At 41.2% G+C, this 19,789-nt stretch overlaps 1 protein-coding gene across 13 annotated transcripts in view; it reads left to right on the top strand.

The window, feature by feature from the left end:
- Positions 1 to 15,569, top strand: part of NKTR (natural killer cell triggering receptor) — a 74,788-nt gene extending 59,219 nt beyond the window's left edge. For all 13 annotated transcript variants that reach the window (XM_065582622.1, XM_065582621.1, XM_065582619.1 and 10 more), the window contains 5 exons: positions 3,753 to 6,719; positions 7,985 to 8,080; positions 8,749 to 8,808; positions 9,480 to 9,581; positions 12,929 to 15,569. In XM_065582622.1, coding sequence (XP_065438694.1) covers positions 3,753 to 6,719; positions 7,985 to 8,080; positions 8,749 to 8,808; positions 9,480 to 9,581; positions 12,929 to 13,007 — 3,304 coding nt within the window. In that variant the 3' untranslated portion in view covers positions 13,008 to 15,569. The remainder of the gene's footprint in view (positions 1 to 3,752; positions 6,720 to 7,984; positions 8,081 to 8,748; positions 8,809 to 9,479; positions 9,582 to 12,928) is intronic.
- Positions 15,570 to 19,789: the final 4,220 nt, after the last annotated feature.

Here is a 19,789-nt window from a genome sequence, read left to right as displayed (position 1 = left end):
CAGGCTCACAAGTGGTCCGTTTGCCCAGACGTCATCCACTCTGTCTTCCTGAAGTGGGGCTTTCCCCTGATAGACCTATTCGCCTCTCGCAAGAATCGGAAATGCCAGGTGTTCTGCTCTCTCCAAGGGCGCTCTCCGGGTTCCCTGTCGGACGCCTTCCTAATTCAGTGGAAGGATCACCTGTGCTACGCCTTGCCTCCATTCCCGCTAGTCCACAGGGTCCTAATCAAGCTGCTCAGGGACAGAGCCCATCTGATTCTGGTCGCCCCAGCATTGCCCAGACAGCCCTGTATACCACTCTCCTAGAGCTGTCGGTGGACACCCCGATTCCACTCCTACTGTGGCCAGACCTGATCACTCAAGATCACGGTCGACTCTGTCATCCCAACCTGCAATCTCTCCACCTCACAGCGTGGATGCTGCATGGCTAAATCAGTCTGAGCTGTGCTGTTCTCACTTGGTCCAGCAGATCCTTTTGGGAAGCAGGAGTCCTCTACCAGGTCCACATACTTAGCCAAGTGGAAGCGGTTTTCCTGCTGGTGTGCCCGGAATCATACGATCCCCCCTATTGGCGTCAGTACCTATCATCTTGGACTACCTCCTGTCCTTAAAGCAGCAGGACTTGGCAATATCTTCCATCAGGGTGCACCATCCAAAAAAAGCCTGGCTATCAACAGTATACCGCCCCGGTCAGGACAGCTTGAGCACAGTGGTTACCATCCCGCCAGGGGTATTAGCCTCTCTAGAGGCTTTCCACCCAGGCAAAAATGGGTGCTCGGTCTTCTCCAATTCCACGGTCAGCAGATTTCTCAAGGGGTTGGAGCTCCTGTTCCCACGAATTTGACAACCGGTCCCTATGTGGGATCTTAACCTGGTCCTATCCAGACTCATGGGTGCCCCGTTCGAGCCGATGGCCACCTGCTTGCCCCTGTACCTTTCCCGGAAGACAGCCTTCCTCGTAGCTATCACCTTGGCAAGGCACATGTCTGAGCTCAGGGCACTCACATTGGAACCACCGTATACGGTGTTCCACAAGGACAAGGTACAGCTGCGACCCCACCCAGCCTTCCTCCCTAAGGTGGCTTCTGCTTTCCATGTCAACCAGGACATATTCCTCCTTGTCTTCTACCTGAGGCCGCACACCTCTCTACGGGAGCAACAGCTGCACTCCCTAGACATTCGCAGGGCCCTGGCCTTCTACATCGAGCGAACGAAACCCTTCAGGAAAACTGTTGCTGTGGCAGACCGGATGAAGGGCCTTCCAGTCTCCTCCCAGCGCATCTCGTCCTGGATCACATCTTGCATCCATGCGTGCTATGACTTGGCTGGTGCCCCATCCACGCACCTTACCGCCCACTCCACGCGGGCTCAGGCTTCATCCTCTGCTTTCCTGGCGGTACAAGTTCTTACATACAGCACCACTGCCATATTTTATCTGAAGAAGCAGGGAGATGCAAGATCGTCCCAACTGTGCCAGGAAGCAATCCTATGGAATTTATGCATTCATCATGTTTCCCTGGAGGACTTTCACCATCCAGGATTAAGAAACACACTTGCAGGTTCCTTCAGCAGGGTTTTCATAGACCAACACAAGTGGTCAATCAGGAAGGACGTTCTCCTCCAGATTTTTCACCATTAACACATTTGTTTGGAACCAACCTGAACAACAAGTGCACGGGATTTTGCTCCAGGATGGGCTGCAACCCAGATTCCATCACAGATTCTGTTTTTTCCACGTCCAGTTGTCTTCTATGTGCATTCCCTTCAATGCCTCTCATTCCAAGAGTATTCAGAAAACTGAAAAGTAACTTCAATCTTGATGCACCGGCACGTCCAAGATAGTATTGGTTCACAGTCCTTCATCAGCTCTCTGTTCGACCTCCGTTAACTTTGCCTCTGGTTGAGGATCTGTTGTCTCAGAACCAAGGTAAGTCTCTACATCCAAACCTCCAATCTCTCGATCTCATGATGATTTCTGGTTGAATTCTCATGAGAAATTGTGCTCTCGAGAGCTTCAGACCATCTTTGAACAGCAAAAAGGAACCCACTAGAGCCACATATGCAGGAAAGTGGAAGAGGTTTTTGATTTGGGCACAATCTTAACATTTATCGCCCCTTCACACAGAGGCTACATATGTACTGGAGTATCTGTTGCCCCAAAATGGTCAGACTTTCAGTTAGTTCTGTGAGAGTTCACCTGCTTCTATTTCTGCGCTACATCCACCAGTAGATGGGTTTTCCATTTTCTCTCACCCTCTCGTTTCCTGATTTTTTGAAAGATCTACTCAATGTTTACTCTCCTATGTCTGATCCTGTACCTATATGAGATCTCAGTCTAGTCCTCTCCAAATTCAATAGACTTGCCACACACACCCCTTTTTGAGGCTCTGGCTACAACCTCATTACCATTACTGTGTATGAAAGTGGCCTTTCTGGTGGCAGTCACATCTGCTAAGAGGGTTGCAGAACATCACAATTTTCTTGTTGATCCTCCTTTCATGGACTTCCATTAAGACAGTTTCCTTTAGATCACACCCTAAGGTAGTGTCAGCTTTCCATCTGAGTCAATCTATTAATTTGCCGGTGTTTTTCCTGAAACCTTTCCTCTAAAGCTGAGAAAACACTTCATACATTGGATGTTCATAGAGTTTTGGTGTTCTACTTGGACTTCACTAGAGTTCTCCCAAGCTTTTCGTAGCTTATGCTGAGCAAGTTAAGGGTCATTCAGTGAATTGCTCATTGGATTTTTGACTGCATTAAGCTCTACTGCAATCTTGCTGAAGTCTCTCCTCCACCAAGAGTAACTTCACTCCATGTCCACTTCATCGACATTTATGACCAATGTTGCATTTGCTGATGGCTGCAAGGCAGTAATGTGATTGTCTGTACATACTTTTTGCGCTCATTACACCATCTCTCAAGCGTCTCGTGACAATGCCAACGTTGGCAAGTCAGTGTTACAATCTATTCAGATGATCTGAAGTCCCTCCACCTGTAAGGGAACTGCTTATGCTTCACCAGTAGTGGAATTTATATGTGCACAATCACACAAAAGAGAAAAAAGTTGTTCTTTGAGATGTGTTGTGCACGTATACATTCCAGGACCCTCCCACTTTCTCTGCTACTTTGGACATTATATACAACAATGCGACGGAATAGAGAGGGAGGCAGTAGCCATACCTGCTTTATGCCCTCACCTCAGAGCACGAGGAAAGCAGCGCACATGCTCCATCTGGTGGTACTTCTCACAAAAGTCTGACTCGAGTGTACTGGGTGCACAAACACCTGCAGTGTATATGGATACAATACATTTCAAAGAACAACCGTTACTGTACTGGTAAGCTACCAGTTGTTGTTGTTGTTGTTGTTTTGGATGGTGAGATTGTGCAGTATATAAGCCAATAACATCATTTAGCTTATCTGCATGCTGTAAAACTAATAATTTTAACTGATATTGATAGCTATTATCTCCCAGATGAGAATTAGCTGTCTAATAACTTCATAATTAATTAAAGCCATTTCACATCTGAAAGGGAATTTTTTGTTATAGTATAATAGGCTTTTTTTAAGATGTATATGTACCCTTGTGACAGAAGGCCTTATATATGACCAAATATAGCATTTTCCTGTATCTAGTTTCATTCAGCTCTCTGGAGAACCAATTGTATTGGTATTCTATATTGGATGTAGAAAATAAGCAAACTAATTTTAAGGAATTTCCTTTAATGTGTACTTTTTTTTTTTTTTTTAAGGTTGAGTGACCCATGTTCAAGCAGATGGGATGAAAGAAGTTTGTCCCAGCGATCAAGATCTTGGTCACATAATGGCTATTCTGATCTCAGTACTCTGAGGTATACCAGCCACCACAAAAAGCACCGAAAAGAGAAAAAGAAGACAAAACACAAAAAGAAAGCCAAAAAGCAAAAGCATTTCAAGAAACATAAACAAACTAAAAAAAAGAGAACCTCACCCTCATCAGAGGTAGAATCCTCTCGTTCTTCTATCAGGAGGACAAAGTCATCTCGGGATCGTGAGAGGAAGTCTCCTTCTTCCTCATTATCTTCTAGACACTCATCCAGAAGAGACTGGTCTAAATCTGACAAAGATGACCAGAGTTCATCAACTCTATCAAGCAGAGATTCTCGATCATATTACAGGTCCAGGTGTAGATCCAGATCTAGATCTAGATCAAGGTCTTATTCCAGAAGGAGTTCTAGATCAAGAACAGCCTCTAAATTGTCTCATTCTCGAAGCAGATCAAGATCTAGCACTAACTCCAGGCATCACAGGACAGTTTCAAATTCACCACGAAATACTAAAGCAGAATTGAATGAAAATAAGCCAAATAAGACTGAACCTGTAAGAGCAGCAATACCACAGAGTGATAAAGTTGTTGTAGTACAACCTGTTGTAGCTGAAAATATTCCGGTTATATCGTTAAGTGACAGTCCTCCACCTTCCAGGTGGAAACCTGGACAAAAGCCCTGGAAACCATCCTATGAGCGAATTCAGGAAATGAAAGCTAAAACAACCCATTTAATGCCTACCCAAAGTAACTACAATTTAACAAATATTAAAGAGGTTAATACTTCCTCCTCCTCCTCCCGTAAGCGACAAAAGAGTTCAGATAGTGATCGAAGTGGTTATTCAAGGTCTCATAGTGAGAGAAGTTCAGATAGTTGGCTAAGATCAAGGAGCAGGTCTTCTCGAAGCAGATCCTACTCTAGATCTTATACAAGATCAAGGAGTCCATCTAGTTCAAGATCAAGATCTCGGTCAACTGGCAGATCTCAATCACCAAATAGATACCGCAGTGATCAGTCAGGTTATAGCGGGTCATCATCTTATTACTCTCTTAGTGATGACGATAGACATGGAAGCAAAAGGAAATCTGAATCCAGTGAGCAAAATTTCCAATCATTGAAGAAAAGGCAAGAGAGTAGCTCTGATAGTAGCACAGTTGTCAGGAAGAGTAAAACCTGTGATGAGTCTTCTCAAGGACGAAAAGAGAGTGAGAGAAGATCATCTTTAGACTTTTCTACAGATAGTGAGGATTCTGTTAAAATACAGCCAGTCCAGGAGAAAGAAGGACATTCTCAACCAGAAGGAGACAACCAGAAAGAGAATAAAAACAATTTGACTGCTGACAGAAGTGAGGAGAAATCCAAGTCTGAATGGGACAGTGACCATTCAAAAAAGAAATCTTTGAGGGAGAAAACTTCTGAACAGCATAGAAGTGGTGCAAAGACAAAAAGAAAGACTTATTCAGGCAGTAAATGGGACTCAGAATCAAATTCAGAAAGAGGAGAGACTAGAAACGGTAGAGAAGATTCTAGGCCCTCATCCAGTAAAGAGGAAGGTGAGGCCACATCAGGATCTGATACAGAGCTCAGTCTTACCAAAAGCAGGGTGAAAACTAAATCAAATTCTTCAGAAGGTTTTCTGGATTCTTCTGATCATACTTGGAAAACAAGCAAGCAACAGTCCTCCTCTTCTGCATCTGAGAATTCCCACTCCAGTTTGGCAAATATTAAAGGAAAGTCAAAAAAACACAAACATGGGTCCAAAAAGAACCTCAAAAAATCACATTCCAAAAAAGCCAAAGAGAAATCAAAGGAGAAAAAAGAGAAGAAGCATAAGGTTCAGAAACAAAAAGAGCTTTTTCACTGGCAGCCTCCACTGGAGTTTGGGGAGGAGGAAGATGAGGACATGAATGAAAAGCCTGTTACCAGAGATGATAAAAAACAAAAGCAACTTACCAGGGACAGTAAAGATAAAAACCAACAAGCTTATGAAAACAACAAAATGTGCAAAGATAAAACGGGAAATGGTGAAAAGTCTTGTGAAGATGAGAACCTCTCAAGTAGGAACACTACGTGCAATACATCACCAGAGCATAGTCACTTTAGTAAAGACAACAGTGAGCACAGCTATTCAGCCAGTACATTAAATCCAGAAATAAATGTGGCTACTTCAAAGAAAGGTGTTAAACATATTGAAGAAAGTAAACAAAATGGATCAGAGGATGTTATGCAGACAGATGATAACATGGAGATTTGTACTCCAGATCGTAACTCTCCTGGGAAGGTGGTTGTGGACATTTTGTCTCCTGTCATCCTGAGTGCTAAATCTCAGACTTTAAATATTAATGCAAACAAAGATTTACAGAATGAGAACCCTGGACCAGACACAGCCAAACAAGGAACCCGTATTAAACAATTGATCAATGTTAAAGAAGTCAAAAAAATAGAAATACAAGACAGTAGCTCCGTCACCATGGTCGCTACTGTGGAAAACACTTTGAAAACTGAAATAACTGAAAATGTACAAAGCAGTATGATAGATAATAAATGGAAACCTTTACAAGGTGTAGGTAATCTACAATCTGCTACTACTAGTAGTACTGCAGAAGTTACAAACAGTACTTCAGCACCTGATTCTAAGCCACAAGGTTTAAGAATAGAAATAAAAAGTAAAAATAAAGTCAGGCCAGGATCTCTGTTTGATGAAGTTAGAAAGACAGCACGGTTAAATCGGAGACCAAGGAACCAGGAGAGTTCAAGTGATGAACAGTCTCCTCCAAGTAGAGATGACAACAGCCAATCCAGGAGTCTAAGTAGGTCACGAAGTAAATCTGAATCTAAATCCAGGCATAGAACAAGATCTCTATCCTACAGTCACTCAAGAAGTCGATCACGAAGTTCCACTTACTCATATAGGTTAGTAATTTGTTATGTAATCTCTGTTTTAGTAATCTACAGTTTTACTTAAACAGTAAGCAAATGAATTTGAAATAGAAGTGCAAGTTCTGTGTTGACAAGATCTCTCATTTTCCAGCAGTAATGTGCTAACTAGAAACTAGCAATATCTCTCTTCACTAACTAGTTTGCAATAAAGCACTTTACTTTTCAAGTTTATCTTGAAGTGTTAATTCTGTTTCCGTCACTGTTCATTTTAATTATATTTCAGTATAGTAACTCCTCACTTAACATTGTAGTTATGTTCCTGAAAAATGCAACTTTAAGTGAAACAATGTTAAACGAATCCAGTTGTCCCATAAGATTTAATGTAAATGCGAGGGGTTAGGTTCCAAGGAAATTGGGGGGGGGGGGGGGGGGCAGACAAAAGGAATTCTACTGTATACTGTACAGTATTGTGCTGTACTGTGTTGTGGTTGGGAAGGTCCCCCTGGCTTACCCCACACAGGCACAGCCCGCTGCAGGCAAGGACGCTAGGAAGCACCTTTGCAGCTGCAGCAGCAGCTTCCCCAGAGAACAGGTTCGGATTTTGCTGGGAATGCTCCAGACCCACCTCTTCCCATCCCTGCTCCACTCCGGGCCCACCTCTTCCCCTGCTCCACATCCTCTCCGGAGTACGCCACATCCTCCCCCTCCCCCCCCCCCCCCAAAGCCGCTAAACAGTTGTTTGGCAGCGCTTAGGATTTTCGGGGGGGGAGAGGGAGGAGTGGAGACACGGGGCTTCCCCACTCCTGCCTCTCCCTCCCAGAAAGTCCTAAGAGCCGCCAAACAGCTGGGGAAGCACTGGGAGGAGGAGGCGGAGAAGCGGAACTTGTGCAATGCTCCCTTGTAAAGTCGCTGCTCTTCCACAGAATCTTACAAGCAGGCAGCCAAACGACGTTATAAGGGAGCATTGCACAACTTTAAATGAGCATGTTGCCTAACTATTTCACTAGGAGGGTGGTGAAACACTGGAATGCATTACCTAGGGAGGTGGTGGAGTCTCCTTCCTTGGAGGTTTTTAAGGCCCGGCTTGACAAAGCCCTGGCTGGGATGATTTAGCTGGGAATTGGTCCTGCTTTGAGCAGGGGGTTGGACTAGATGACCTCTTGAGGTCCCTTCCAACTCTGATATTCTATGATTCTATGATAATTGAGCAGGGACGTAACATTGAAACAACGTTAAGTGAGACAACGTTAAATGAGGAGTCACTGTATATGCTTTTCAAAGTTGTTTATCAATTATAGATCAAGAAGCTATACAAGAAGCCGAAGCAGAGGATGGTACAGTAGAGATCGGTCAAGAAGTCGAAGTAGATCTTACCACAGTTATAAGAGTCATAGGTAAGGATACGATTTTGTCAGGGTGGTCACAGAAGTCATGGATTCTGTGACTTTAATGGATGTCAGTGACTTCTTCGGCTTCAGCTGGAGCATTTCTCAGGGCCCTCCATCCCCCTCGCCCCCAGGGTCTGGAGTAGCATGGCTGGAGTGGCTTTCAGCTCTTTGCCCCCCTTCTAGAGTCTCAGGGCTGAAGCGGCTCTCAGCCCCTCCCCTCCACCCCCTGCAGTGGGGCTTGGACTGTCTGTCCCCCACCCACCGACAGGTCACGGGGTTCTGTGAATTTTTGTTTATTGCCCATGACCTGTCCGTGACTTTGAAAAATTCCCATGACAAAATCTTAACCTTAATCATAGGTAAGTTTCTATGATTGAGATAAGAATACCCTGAGTATGTGTTACAAATCAGACACATCCTAGTAAGTTAAATTAGTTTTTTTGATGTTGAGTTGTAGCTATGCAAGTGCATCCTGGAAGCAATCTACTCTGAAATATGTATACTTTTTAAGAATAGAAACAGACTTTTGCAACTGCTTATTTTCGAAGAATAATTATGTTAAATGTCATGCAGTGTGGACAAGGAATATCAAGAAAGTCACTTAGAATTTTTTTCTAATCCAGTCCTTGGTCCAAATTTAATGATTAAAATGTATTTCTTTGATTGTGTCACAGTCGAACCTATAGTAGAAGTCGATCCAGAAGCAGTTCATATGATCATCACAGTCGATCCAGGTATGGATTATGATACTACACGAACACTGGGAACAAAGTAATTTTTATAATGAGCAAATACATTAAGACAGTGATATTGTTCAAAGTACATACAGCTTTATAGTAAGCCAAAATATTGCAAACTTACCTTTCTGAAATTAAATCAGATTGCTCTTTTCCTCTTTTAAAACAATCAGAGTATCCAGATATCAGTCATGGGCATGGTATTAGGCCCTGAAGAGAATTGAATTGATTGGTGCCCTTTACTGCTGCTTTCTACTCTTTGTCCTCCGTTTTAAATCCCCCCAAATTTTTCTGCTGTTTATTTTACAAGAGTATGGTCAAGGAGGGAAGTCAAGGCTTGATATTCTTGATATTTTGTGCAAAATTTGTTGACAAATTTGTAATTTTTTTTATTTTATTTAAAAATATATTGTTATTTTCAAAAGTAAACCACTTATTTGGGTAAACCGCTGCTTTGTGAAGAAACTTTATACTTTTCCTGATAAACATTTTCTTACATTTACAATTATTTTGGCTTATTTGCCAAATCCTTCAAGTAATAGGAATATAGCAACAAAAATCTTTCCTTATATAAATGTCTTTACAAGAAACATCCAAAATTCTAATTTTTATCATTTTAGAAAAGAACTTTCCAAAATCTTCAATGATTTTTTTCCCTGTTATAATAGGTCATATACTTATGATAGTTACTATAGCAGAAGTCGTAGTCGAAGTAGAAGTCCGAGGAGTGACAGCTACCGCAGATCTCGAAGTTATGACAGACGATCCAGGTATGTAATTTTTCAGTGCCACAATTTCAAAAACTTAACTGTACACAATTAATTTCCTTAGGTGCTTTACTGGAAGTTTATAAGGAACAACATTTCAATAGATGCAGTCTTTTTTTCAAGTATAAAATGTACTGTTACTAGCAAATTTGTTTAATGGTAAATTAAGAACCAGAAATATAAAGAGTTAACACAAACACACGCAATCCGTACTTCAAAAATTCCAAAGGAAAGAGGAGGGCAGAGGGATTTGAGAGGAGAGACGCATCATCGTACTATTCTATGTAATCCATTGTGTGTACGTGTGCATATGTTCATCTCTACACATGCATATACACATTTTTTAAAAATCTGTCATTTAGTTCCCATTGGCTAAATCAGGAATAGTAATTGCTGAATTTAAATTTGACCATGCTTGTGCTTAAATGCCATGGGTATAAAGGACTGAAAACTACCCTGAGTGTCCAGATTCTACTGGATGGTAGATCCTTTTTAGCTAGACCTCAATGTCTAATACAAAAAACTGGTGAAAGGGAGATGAAAAATAACTATGCTAACAGGAATGACAATCAGAATGATGCTTCCTACAATGTAATTACAGCTACAATTAAAGTAACTCTAAGTGTAATTACATTTACACTTCTATAGACTTTGGCTCCATTCTTCACAGTCCAATTGCTGTTAAAGGTGACGTTCCTAGCACGTTTTTAAAAAAGAATCGTTGTCTACAAGCCTAGTGCATTGCTGGTATTGCTGTCTGTACAGTGTGGTCCAGGGTATAAATTTGGGACTATATATCACCCTCAGTCCACAATGGAATTCCTTCAGATGTCTGTGGGAGTCTTGCACAAAGATCAAGGGTGGAATATGATCTTTTGGGAGTAAGTTAAGTTAAGTTTTAGTTGTTCTCTCAACCAGCATCACTTGGTGGAAAAATGTGCCAGTGTTTAGCAACATCACTGTTTCTGCCCTTTTTTTCTTCCTTCTCCATTCTCCTTTCTTTTTCATTCCCCAATTTTCTTGTTTCCTCTATATTTCTCTCCTTGTAACAATTCCATTTCTAGCCTGTGGAAATCACTCCCACCCCTTCCCATCCCATCCACTGGTGACATAGGGCTTGTCTACACCGTGCAGTAACACACATCAGTGAGGTGTGAATTCTAACATTCACCAATGTGTTGCATGCTAACTGGCCTGTGTAGACCCTGCTGGTGTGCACTCCATTTCCTACTGTGCACTAGAGAACTTTTAGTGCGCACCAACAGGGTCTATGTCAGTCAGTTAGTGCACAACACTAGAATTGACACCCCCACACTGGTGTGCATTACCACACTGTGTAGACATGCCCATAAAGTTAAGTTTCATTATGCATTAATGTTGACATCCTCATGAGGATAATGGAGGGTGGAAAGTAGACCCCTCTGAATAATTGTTTCAGGCTGCCTGCAAACATCAGGAAGACAACATTGGATCAGGGTACACTTATTTGCATTTGGAAGGTTTTCTTCACAACCAAAAGGACCAAAAAAGAACATCAAGCGAGCTGCATCCTGGCCATTGGCCAAGTATTCAACACTTCTGGTTTATACATCCAGGAAGTGCCTATGCTCATTTTGATATGCTGATATTTCCAAAATCTAGCTTTATCATTTCAGGGGGCCCAGTCTTGCAAACCCCTTCTAAGGGTTTTGCAGGATTAGGCCCTTGGAGAAAACATAAGTAAAACAGCTCTAAGGATCCATTCAAAAAGACACTGCCTATTCAGCCTGTGCTAGCTCACTGAACTCAAGCAAAACAAAATATATTTTTTGGTTCTGCTTCCAAAATTTAGTTACTGTGGGTGATATCCTGGCCACACTGAAGTTAATGGCAAATGCCCTGTTGACCTCACTGCAAACTCTGGAAATTTAGCAACATTTTGGATGTAACAAATAGGCTTTGAAATGATGAAGCTCTATTAAAATGATCACATTTTCAATGGAATCATAGAACCATAGAATATTAGGGTTGGAAGAGACCTCAGGAGGTCATCTAGTCCAACCCCCTGCTCAAAGCAGGACCAATCCCCAACTAAATCATCCCAGCCAGGGCTTTGTCAAGCTGGGCCTTAAAAACCTCTCAGGATGGAGATTCCACCACCTCCCTAGATAACCCATTGCAGTGCTTCACCACCCTCCTAGTGAAATAGTTTTTCCTAATATTCAACCTAGACCTCCCCCACTGCAACTTGAGACCATTGCTCCTTGTTCTGTCATCTGCCACCACTGAGAACAGCCTAGTTCCATCTTCTTTGGAACCCCCTTCAGATAGTTGAAGGCTGCTATCAAATCCCCACTCACTCTTGTTTTCTGCAGATTAAATAAACCCAGTTCCCTCAGCCTCTCCTCATAAGTCATGTGTCCCAGCTCCCTAATCATTTTTGTTGCCCTCTGCTGGACTTTCTCCAATTTGTCCACATCCTTTCTGTAGTGGGGTCTCAAAACTGGATGCAGTACTCCAGATGTGGCCTCATGAGTGCGAATAGAGGGGAATAATCACTTCCCTCGATCTACTGGCAGTGCTCCTACTAATGCAGCCCAATTAGCCATTAGCCTTCTTGGCAACAAGGGCACACTGTTGACTCTCATCCAGCTTCTCGTCCACTATTATCCCGAGGTCCTTTTCTGCAGAACTGCCGCTTAGCCTATCAGTCCCCAGCCTGTAACAGTGCATGGGATCCTTCTGTCTTAATCCCTGCCCTCCAGCATATCTACCTCTCCTCCCAGCTTAGTGTCATCAGCAAACTTGCTGAGGGTGCAATCCATCCCATCATCCAGATCATTAATGAAGATGTTAAACAAAACCAGCCCCAGGACCGACCCCTGGGGCACTCCGCTTGATACTGGCTGCCAACTAAACATCGAGCTGTTGATCACTACCTGTTGAGCCCGACGATCTAGCCAGGTTTCTGTCCACTTTATACTTCATTCATCCAATCCATACTTTTTTAACTTGCTGGCAAGAATACTGTGGGAGACCATATTAAAAGCTTTGCTTAAGTCAAGATGTATCACATCCACCGCTTTCCCCATATCCACAGAGCCAGTTACTTCATCATAGAAGGCAATCAGGTTGGTCAGCCATGACTTGCCCTTGGTGAATCCATGTTGACTGTTCCTGATCACCTTCCTCTCCTCCAAGTGCTTCAAAATGGATATATATTGTGTTCCTGTAGAAGTTTCCACAGATTTTTTTCCTTTCACCTACACTCCTTTCCTAAAATTTGGATTAACCCAGTTTTGAACTTGAAACAAAAAGATAGAAATCTGATTTGTAAGGAGTTTTAATCTTCTTTTTTTTTTAAATTGTAGGTCTTATGGTTCTGACAGTGAAAGTGATCGCAGTTATTCTAACAACCGAAGCCCCAGTGAAAGCAGCAGATCTAGCTGAAAATGTCTCCTCAGCAATGTAGATTGTATTTAGTAATTCTATGTAAATGTTGTAATACCTTTGTTCTGTCAGTGTCACAAGTGAAAGTGAAGGATGTTTACTGAGTGAGGTGAAACTTGCTTATTAGCAGTGGGTTCATTTGACTGGCTGCATTGACAAATGGACATTTTGAGCACAACTCAGCTAAGGTTTTGGGTTTTTTCCCTTATGCCAAATGCTACTGTAACAAACTATGAAGATTAACTTTATTTGATCAAATCACATTTTCCAAGCCATGAAATTACATTTATGTACATTTGCTGGTATTCCTTTTCTGGGTGCAGCAATCTGTACTGTCTCAAAGTGTCCATATAAATACCGGAGGGCTCTCAGCCTATTATTTTGAAATAAATGCTGATAACTATAAAACTTTGAAGAAAAATATTTGTAAAGGCTGCCATCTGTATATTTTATTAAAATGCTTATTTTTAAATACTGGCCATCAGTTCAGTGGTGTCTTGTACATACTTCTTATAAACATAGATCTGATTAACAGTAGCAAGGTGATGAAAACAGACTGCCACACTGTCTTAACACTCAACCCCTTTGTACCTTGATATTGCAGAGGTATGAGGAAAAGGGTGAGATATTGTATACCATGCAGATTGTAATAATTAGGCACAATGTGCAAAGAAAAGGATGATGAATCAGAGTTGATTGTTAATATCCGATTTGTTGTCTAAGAACTTTAATGTTTTTAAGTGATTTTCTTTGTGATAATTAGCCCAATGTTCAAGACCCCAGAAAAAAAATTGCTTCTAGGCAGTCCTATTTCAATTCATGCCGCTGTGCGTGGAACACATCAGTTTGTCTTTGAAGTTGAACATTATAAATCTTTGAGTCACATTATAAGTCCATGAAAATAGACATGAAAAGTAGTTTTGACAGAATAAATCATAATGGCCCATTCCAAAATGTTTGTAGGTAAAACATTATCTTCTAAGTTAGGATGTATCCCTTCTTTCTTAGGGAGATGTCATTGTGCAGTTATTGGACTATTTATTAATCTGTAATATGGCATTGCTATAAAAGTGATATGCTTAATAAAAAGTATCCACAGTACTTTGGAAGTTTAATACCAAAAGCGAGTCCACATTATGGACACATGGTTTGCAAAAGTTGGGTTGAATAATTTTTTGCAAAACTCTGGTTCAACTGATTTAAAATTACTTGTAAATAAATACATTTTTCATTGTTTAAGCATTTGTATACTAAGAAATGATTTTTTTATTTAAATGGCAGTAATAAACTCCTGAAATCTGGGTTTATAATGGAAAAGCTGACTAATATAGCTTCAGCGGTGCTAATGAGTACTGCAATGTACTATAATAGCTTGCTTTACTAACTTTCTGTAATATTTTGAGATTGTTTGTTTACTTTTCTCAAATGTTTTGCAACAGTGAAAATTATTTTTTTTTTTTGTATCAGGAGCTTTGAAGTGTAAAAAGTTGTCAATTTTTTTCTTAGTTAATTCAATAATTTTTGATAGCATTAAATTACTTAAAAATTAGTCTTTAGGTGCTCAACTGAAACATGCAAAGGAAATTCAAAAAGAAGGTTGAAAATGTAATGTCATACTCCACTTATCCTCTGTGCATAGATAAGAGGGGGCAATTAGTTTGCAAGGTCTTGGGATACCTAGAACTGAACTAATTGAGATATGAATATCCAGCTTTCAAACATAGGTCCAAATCAGGTTCTTAATTCCAAAAGTTAGGATTAAACCCTTCTAACTCTTGTGGTAGCTTTAAAAGAAAAAGCACACCCATAATCTTTTAAATCCATATTTTGTAAGTTCTTGAAATATACATTCAACTGAAGCTATAAATAGTTGTGTTCTAGCAGGTCATGCAGGTTTACAGAAATTTTTCTAATAAAGTTGCAACCTGCTAGTCAGAATCATGAATGAATATGTCCTTGCTAACTCAAAAGAACTACAATGTTATTTGGTGCAGATCCATAATTTTAAATGTAAAAGTAAGTGAATATTTCACCTGGTTTGCAAGGGATTAATCCATATTAAAGTTTTACTATTTTGAGTACTAAACATGAAATAAGGCATCCAAAATCTTCAACACTGCCGTATCACATGGGGTAAAACAAAGTGTGTTCCCAGGCTATAACTTTGTTGTGTTTCAGGCTTGGGTTGACTTTTAAAGCTAGAAAAACTGGGTGCAATAGAAATACTGTCAACTAATAATTATACCAGTCCAAAGCATACTGCTAGAATGTTCTATTTTTATGGTTCACATCAGCAATTGTCAGCTTTATAAAGGGATTCACGCTGTATTTAGGACTCTGTATTACGTCGAATTGTCCTAATAGAAAATGCACTATTGAGCGTTTTTATAATGTTCTGTTTACTTACTGCAAATTTGTTATTCAGAAGCAGGTGGTGGTTAAAAATGTCAATGGAATTTTTGTACATATATGCAAACACGGATTTCTTTACATTTGAAAAATTCCTCTAGTACTTAATAGGGGAACTTAAAGAAATTAAAAGTATACTTCAAGTTCTATATCCATCTGTGTGGTGGTTGTTTTTTTCTCTAAAAGACTACAAGTTGTCTTTTCTCTTCCTAACCAATATAGGAAAGGATTCCTACATCTGTATAGTGAATTTACATAATAGCTGCGTGAGGAACAAATATTTTGAAAAGGTTTGAAGCAAGGAAGTGGTCTGACACCAAATCAAGATATGTAAAAGGTGTATATTCTTTGTGAAAGACCTTTAACAGATCTTTGCTGAAATGATCTCACTTTAAATGCTGAGCTAAATATTCTTTCCCAAATACACATTGCCACATCATTTGTGTAATACTCAAAACGTGGGATTAGTTTTAGTCAGCAGATATAATGGCTTAGCAAACTAAGCCATTAGTCTTTTAGAACTTCTGTTCCAGAAAAACTGGATTTCATGGAAAGATCAGCATTGTTTCTTAGGGGGAAGGATAGCTCAGTGGTTTGAGCATTGGCCTGCTAAACCCAGGGTTCAATCCTTGAGGGGGCCACTTAGGGATCTGGGGCTAAATCAGTACTTGGTCCTGCTAGTGAAGGCAGGAGCTGGACTCAATGACCTTTCAGGGTCCCTTCCAGTTCTATGAGATAGGTATATCTCCATATATTAAGGGATGTATTGTTAGTTTAGGGCATCATTCCATAAAATTGAAATCTAATACCTATGTTTCAAATATAGTAGAACCCCATTTTAAAGAAACCTAAATTTGGTTCAGTGGGTTATGTCTTTATATTTCTGGCTGTTTTTATTAGATTATCAACTACATTGCATCCAGAATGCTCTAGCAATGTCACTCTGTAGAGGATACTATCTTCAGGAATCTATAATTACAGGTAAGCAATTTCCTTTTTAATATGCCTAAGGGAGGAAAATAATAACTTTGGGCATAATGGAATCCATCACATGAAGAACTAGCTCTTGTGCTCTAAACAGTTTAAAGAGCAGCAACATAAATGCAGTTTTTCTTTTTTAAATAGATTTGCACATGAAGAGGTCTTTAGTTCCTCCATGAGGGTTGTTTGTGTCCTTGTCCTGGGGTGGTAAGAAGCATTTTAAAATGCTCTAACTGAGGATCACCCACTGTCTGACAGTATTGAATTTCTGTTGATGGCCTTACGTGGTTCATCATGATCATGCTTACCGTTTGGAGCAGAACGCAGCATTTAGATGACCTTGAGCTGCAGTACGCTGGAACCCATCTGGTGTAATTTCCAACATGAATGCTGCCTAGGATTTAAATCACAAGAAGATAAAGCTTCAAATTCTCCTGCAGTCATACACCAATATAAACAACTTTTTGCATTAATATGGTTGTGAAACACACTTATCCACCTGCATTTTAGGATAGCTTTTAGCTATTTATTTATAGGAGGTTAAATCTCTTATTAAAATTTTATAAACTGTTAATTAAAGGGACCAATTTCTGCATTTAAAATTACACCCATTCAACCTGAAGTCAATGGAATTGCATGGGTATAACCAGTTAGAATGTGTTACCAGTGTTTTATAAAGCTAAAACACTGCTACTGGAGAGAGAGTGTGTGTGTGTATATATATTATATATAAAATGTATTATATTTATATATAATAAGTCCTTACTATTTTGCAGTCTGTCATATTTAAAGCCCTTAAAGGTGATCTGCAAATGATTTTTTTTTTTTAAATGGAACTTATTTAGCATTGATAGTACCGAGGGGCCAGCCATGTTGGGCCCCCGTTATGCTAACTGCTGTGTAAAAAATACAGAAAATGAAAGTCTCTGCCCCAAACTGCTTATAATCTAAAAGACAAGACAGAATAGGTGGCTGAGGCAAACAAGCACATGGAGGAGACAGGGCAATGGCCCTTTTTGTGTTTCCCCATGATGTAGAAAGTTCTAGTCAGGGTTTATTAAGGTGTGTCTTGGTTTTTGTTTGTTTAATTTGCCCTTTACCCTATTCTAAGGGGCATGGCCACCTCCCCAGGTTTTAAACGTTGCCTCATTTGCTGGTCGTCGATCCTGGTTTCTGATGGACTTTCCCATATCCAGCAACGAGGATGATGATGAAGGAGAAATCTACTCCTCACATCGCTCCTTGCCTATCCATGTAACTACCAGACCAGGTCCACCAGAGCACCATGAATACCACCCCAGACCCTGAAACTCCAGGATGATACAGACACCCATGGATGCCATTCCCATCACAGTGGCCTTACTGGGGCCCATGGGCAGCATACCGCCAACTCAGCTAAGCCTCCCAGTTCACACACAGAGAGAGGGTGAGGCATTCCCCATCACCCTCAGTACCAGAACCCTTTGAACCTCCACAAGAGGCAGTTGAGGAACTGGAGGAGACTTCTGATCAAGAAGTAACCCCAGCTACCAATTTTTCCTCCTTCTCTCTGGATGAAGCTATCATGCCCTCACCACCCATGACGGGGAACAACTTTAAACAGTTTCAGAATTGTTTAAGAGGATTACCGATTCAACAGAGATTCTGTTGGGAGAAGTTGCAGAATCCCAACAAAAGCTGCTGGACATCCTCCAGACTTCAACTTCTTCCAAGATTGCCCTACCAATAAATGAGGCTCTTCTGGACCTGGCCAAGACCATCTGGCAGACCCTGGCATGGAATTTTTGTTCACATCTCACACCAAACTCTCCGGTGGTAGAGGCTATGAAAGAAAGGGACAGACGACAAGACTCCTGAACCACCCCATATGACAGGGACTGGAAGTGGTTGGACCTTTTTGGACGTAAGGCCTACTCGTCAGCAACCTACAATTTAGGATTGCCAATTGCAAGGCATTCAAATACAGTTACACAAATTATTCAAAAATGTCTGAATGTATTGATTTTTCTACCTGAGGCTAAAAAAGAGCAATTCAAAGCAGCCATCTTGGAAGGCCACCTTCTTGCCTGAACAGCCTTACAAGCCTCACTGGACTCAGTAGATACAGCAGCACGTCCCATTGCCATGACTGTAGTCATGCAACAAGCTTCCTGGCTCCATCTCTGGTTTTTCCAAAATTGGTACAATGTACCTTCAAGGATCTTCTGTTTGAGAGCCCGAAGCTATTCGCCGCCAAAACGGATGAGTTGCTTCACATTAAAGGACTCCAGGGTGACCCTCAGATCCTTGGGTATTTACACACCTACTCAAAAGAAAAAAACGGGGGAAATATTACTCGGCATAAAGAACAAAATCTGTGCCCTACACCCAACCTCAGAGGCAATATGACCCACAGAGACCCAATAGACGGAGACTACTCCCTTCTCAGCCCTCAACATCCCAACAACCTCCCTCTAAACAACAGTTTTGAGGATTTGGTCAAGGACCTGAGACATCTCCCACATCTTCTATTCAGACACGGGGGTTCCCAACTATAGACCTCTTTGTAACAAATTAGAACACCAAGTGCCCATACTTCTGCTCCAGAGCGAGGCGGGGACCATGTTCTCTCGGCAGTGCCTTTCTCTGCAAATGAATACACATCTACTATATGCCTTTCCCCCAACCCTTTTTCTAGCCAGGGTCATACACAAGATAAGTACCAACAACTCCAGAGTCATCTTGATAGTCCCCAGGTGGCCCAGACAAACGTGGTTTCCTTACCTCCGGAAGATGATTGTGTGCCCACCACACACACTTCCACTTCTACCTCATCTCCTGTCTCAAGATACTGGCCAAGTCTAACACCTGAACCTGGCAAGACTCCACTTGAAGGCATGGCTACTCCATGGTTCTGAGACGGTGAAATGACCTGTTCACAGGAGGTAAGGGACATTCTTTTAAACAGCAGATGATCTACTACCCAGTATACCTATCTGCGCAAATGGAAGAGATTTCATACATGATGCCAGAATAAGCAAACACTGCAATTACCTCTCCTTTACCAATGGTACTGGATTACATACTGGCCCTCAAGAAATCGGATGTCTCAGTGAGCTCAGAGTACACCTTGAGGCAATCACAGCTTTCCACCACAAAATGGACGAGTTCTCAATCTTTGTCCACCCTACCACTAAACATTTTCTCAACGGTCTTCGCAACCACTACCCTGAAATACAAGCCCCCACTCCATCATGGGACCACAGTCTGGTGCTGTGATACTGTACAGGGTCCCCTTTTGAGCCATAGCGGTGTGCTCACTTCTCCACCTCTCCATGAAGGTGGCCTTCCTTGTTGCTATCACATCCGCCTGACTAGGGTGACCCAGGGTCCGTTTTTTTACTGAAACACCC

The sequence above is a fragment of the Chrysemys picta genome, chromosome 2 (genome assembly GCF_011386835.1).
Source record: "Chrysemys picta bellii isolate R12L10 chromosome 2, ASM1138683v2, whole genome shotgun sequence".
NCBI classification, from domain to species: domain Eukaryota; kingdom Metazoa; phylum Chordata; order Testudines; family Emydidae; genus Chrysemys; species Chrysemys picta.
The sequence above is the reverse complement of the archived record's forward strand: the minus strand, read 5'-3'. Positions and strand labels throughout refer to the sequence as shown.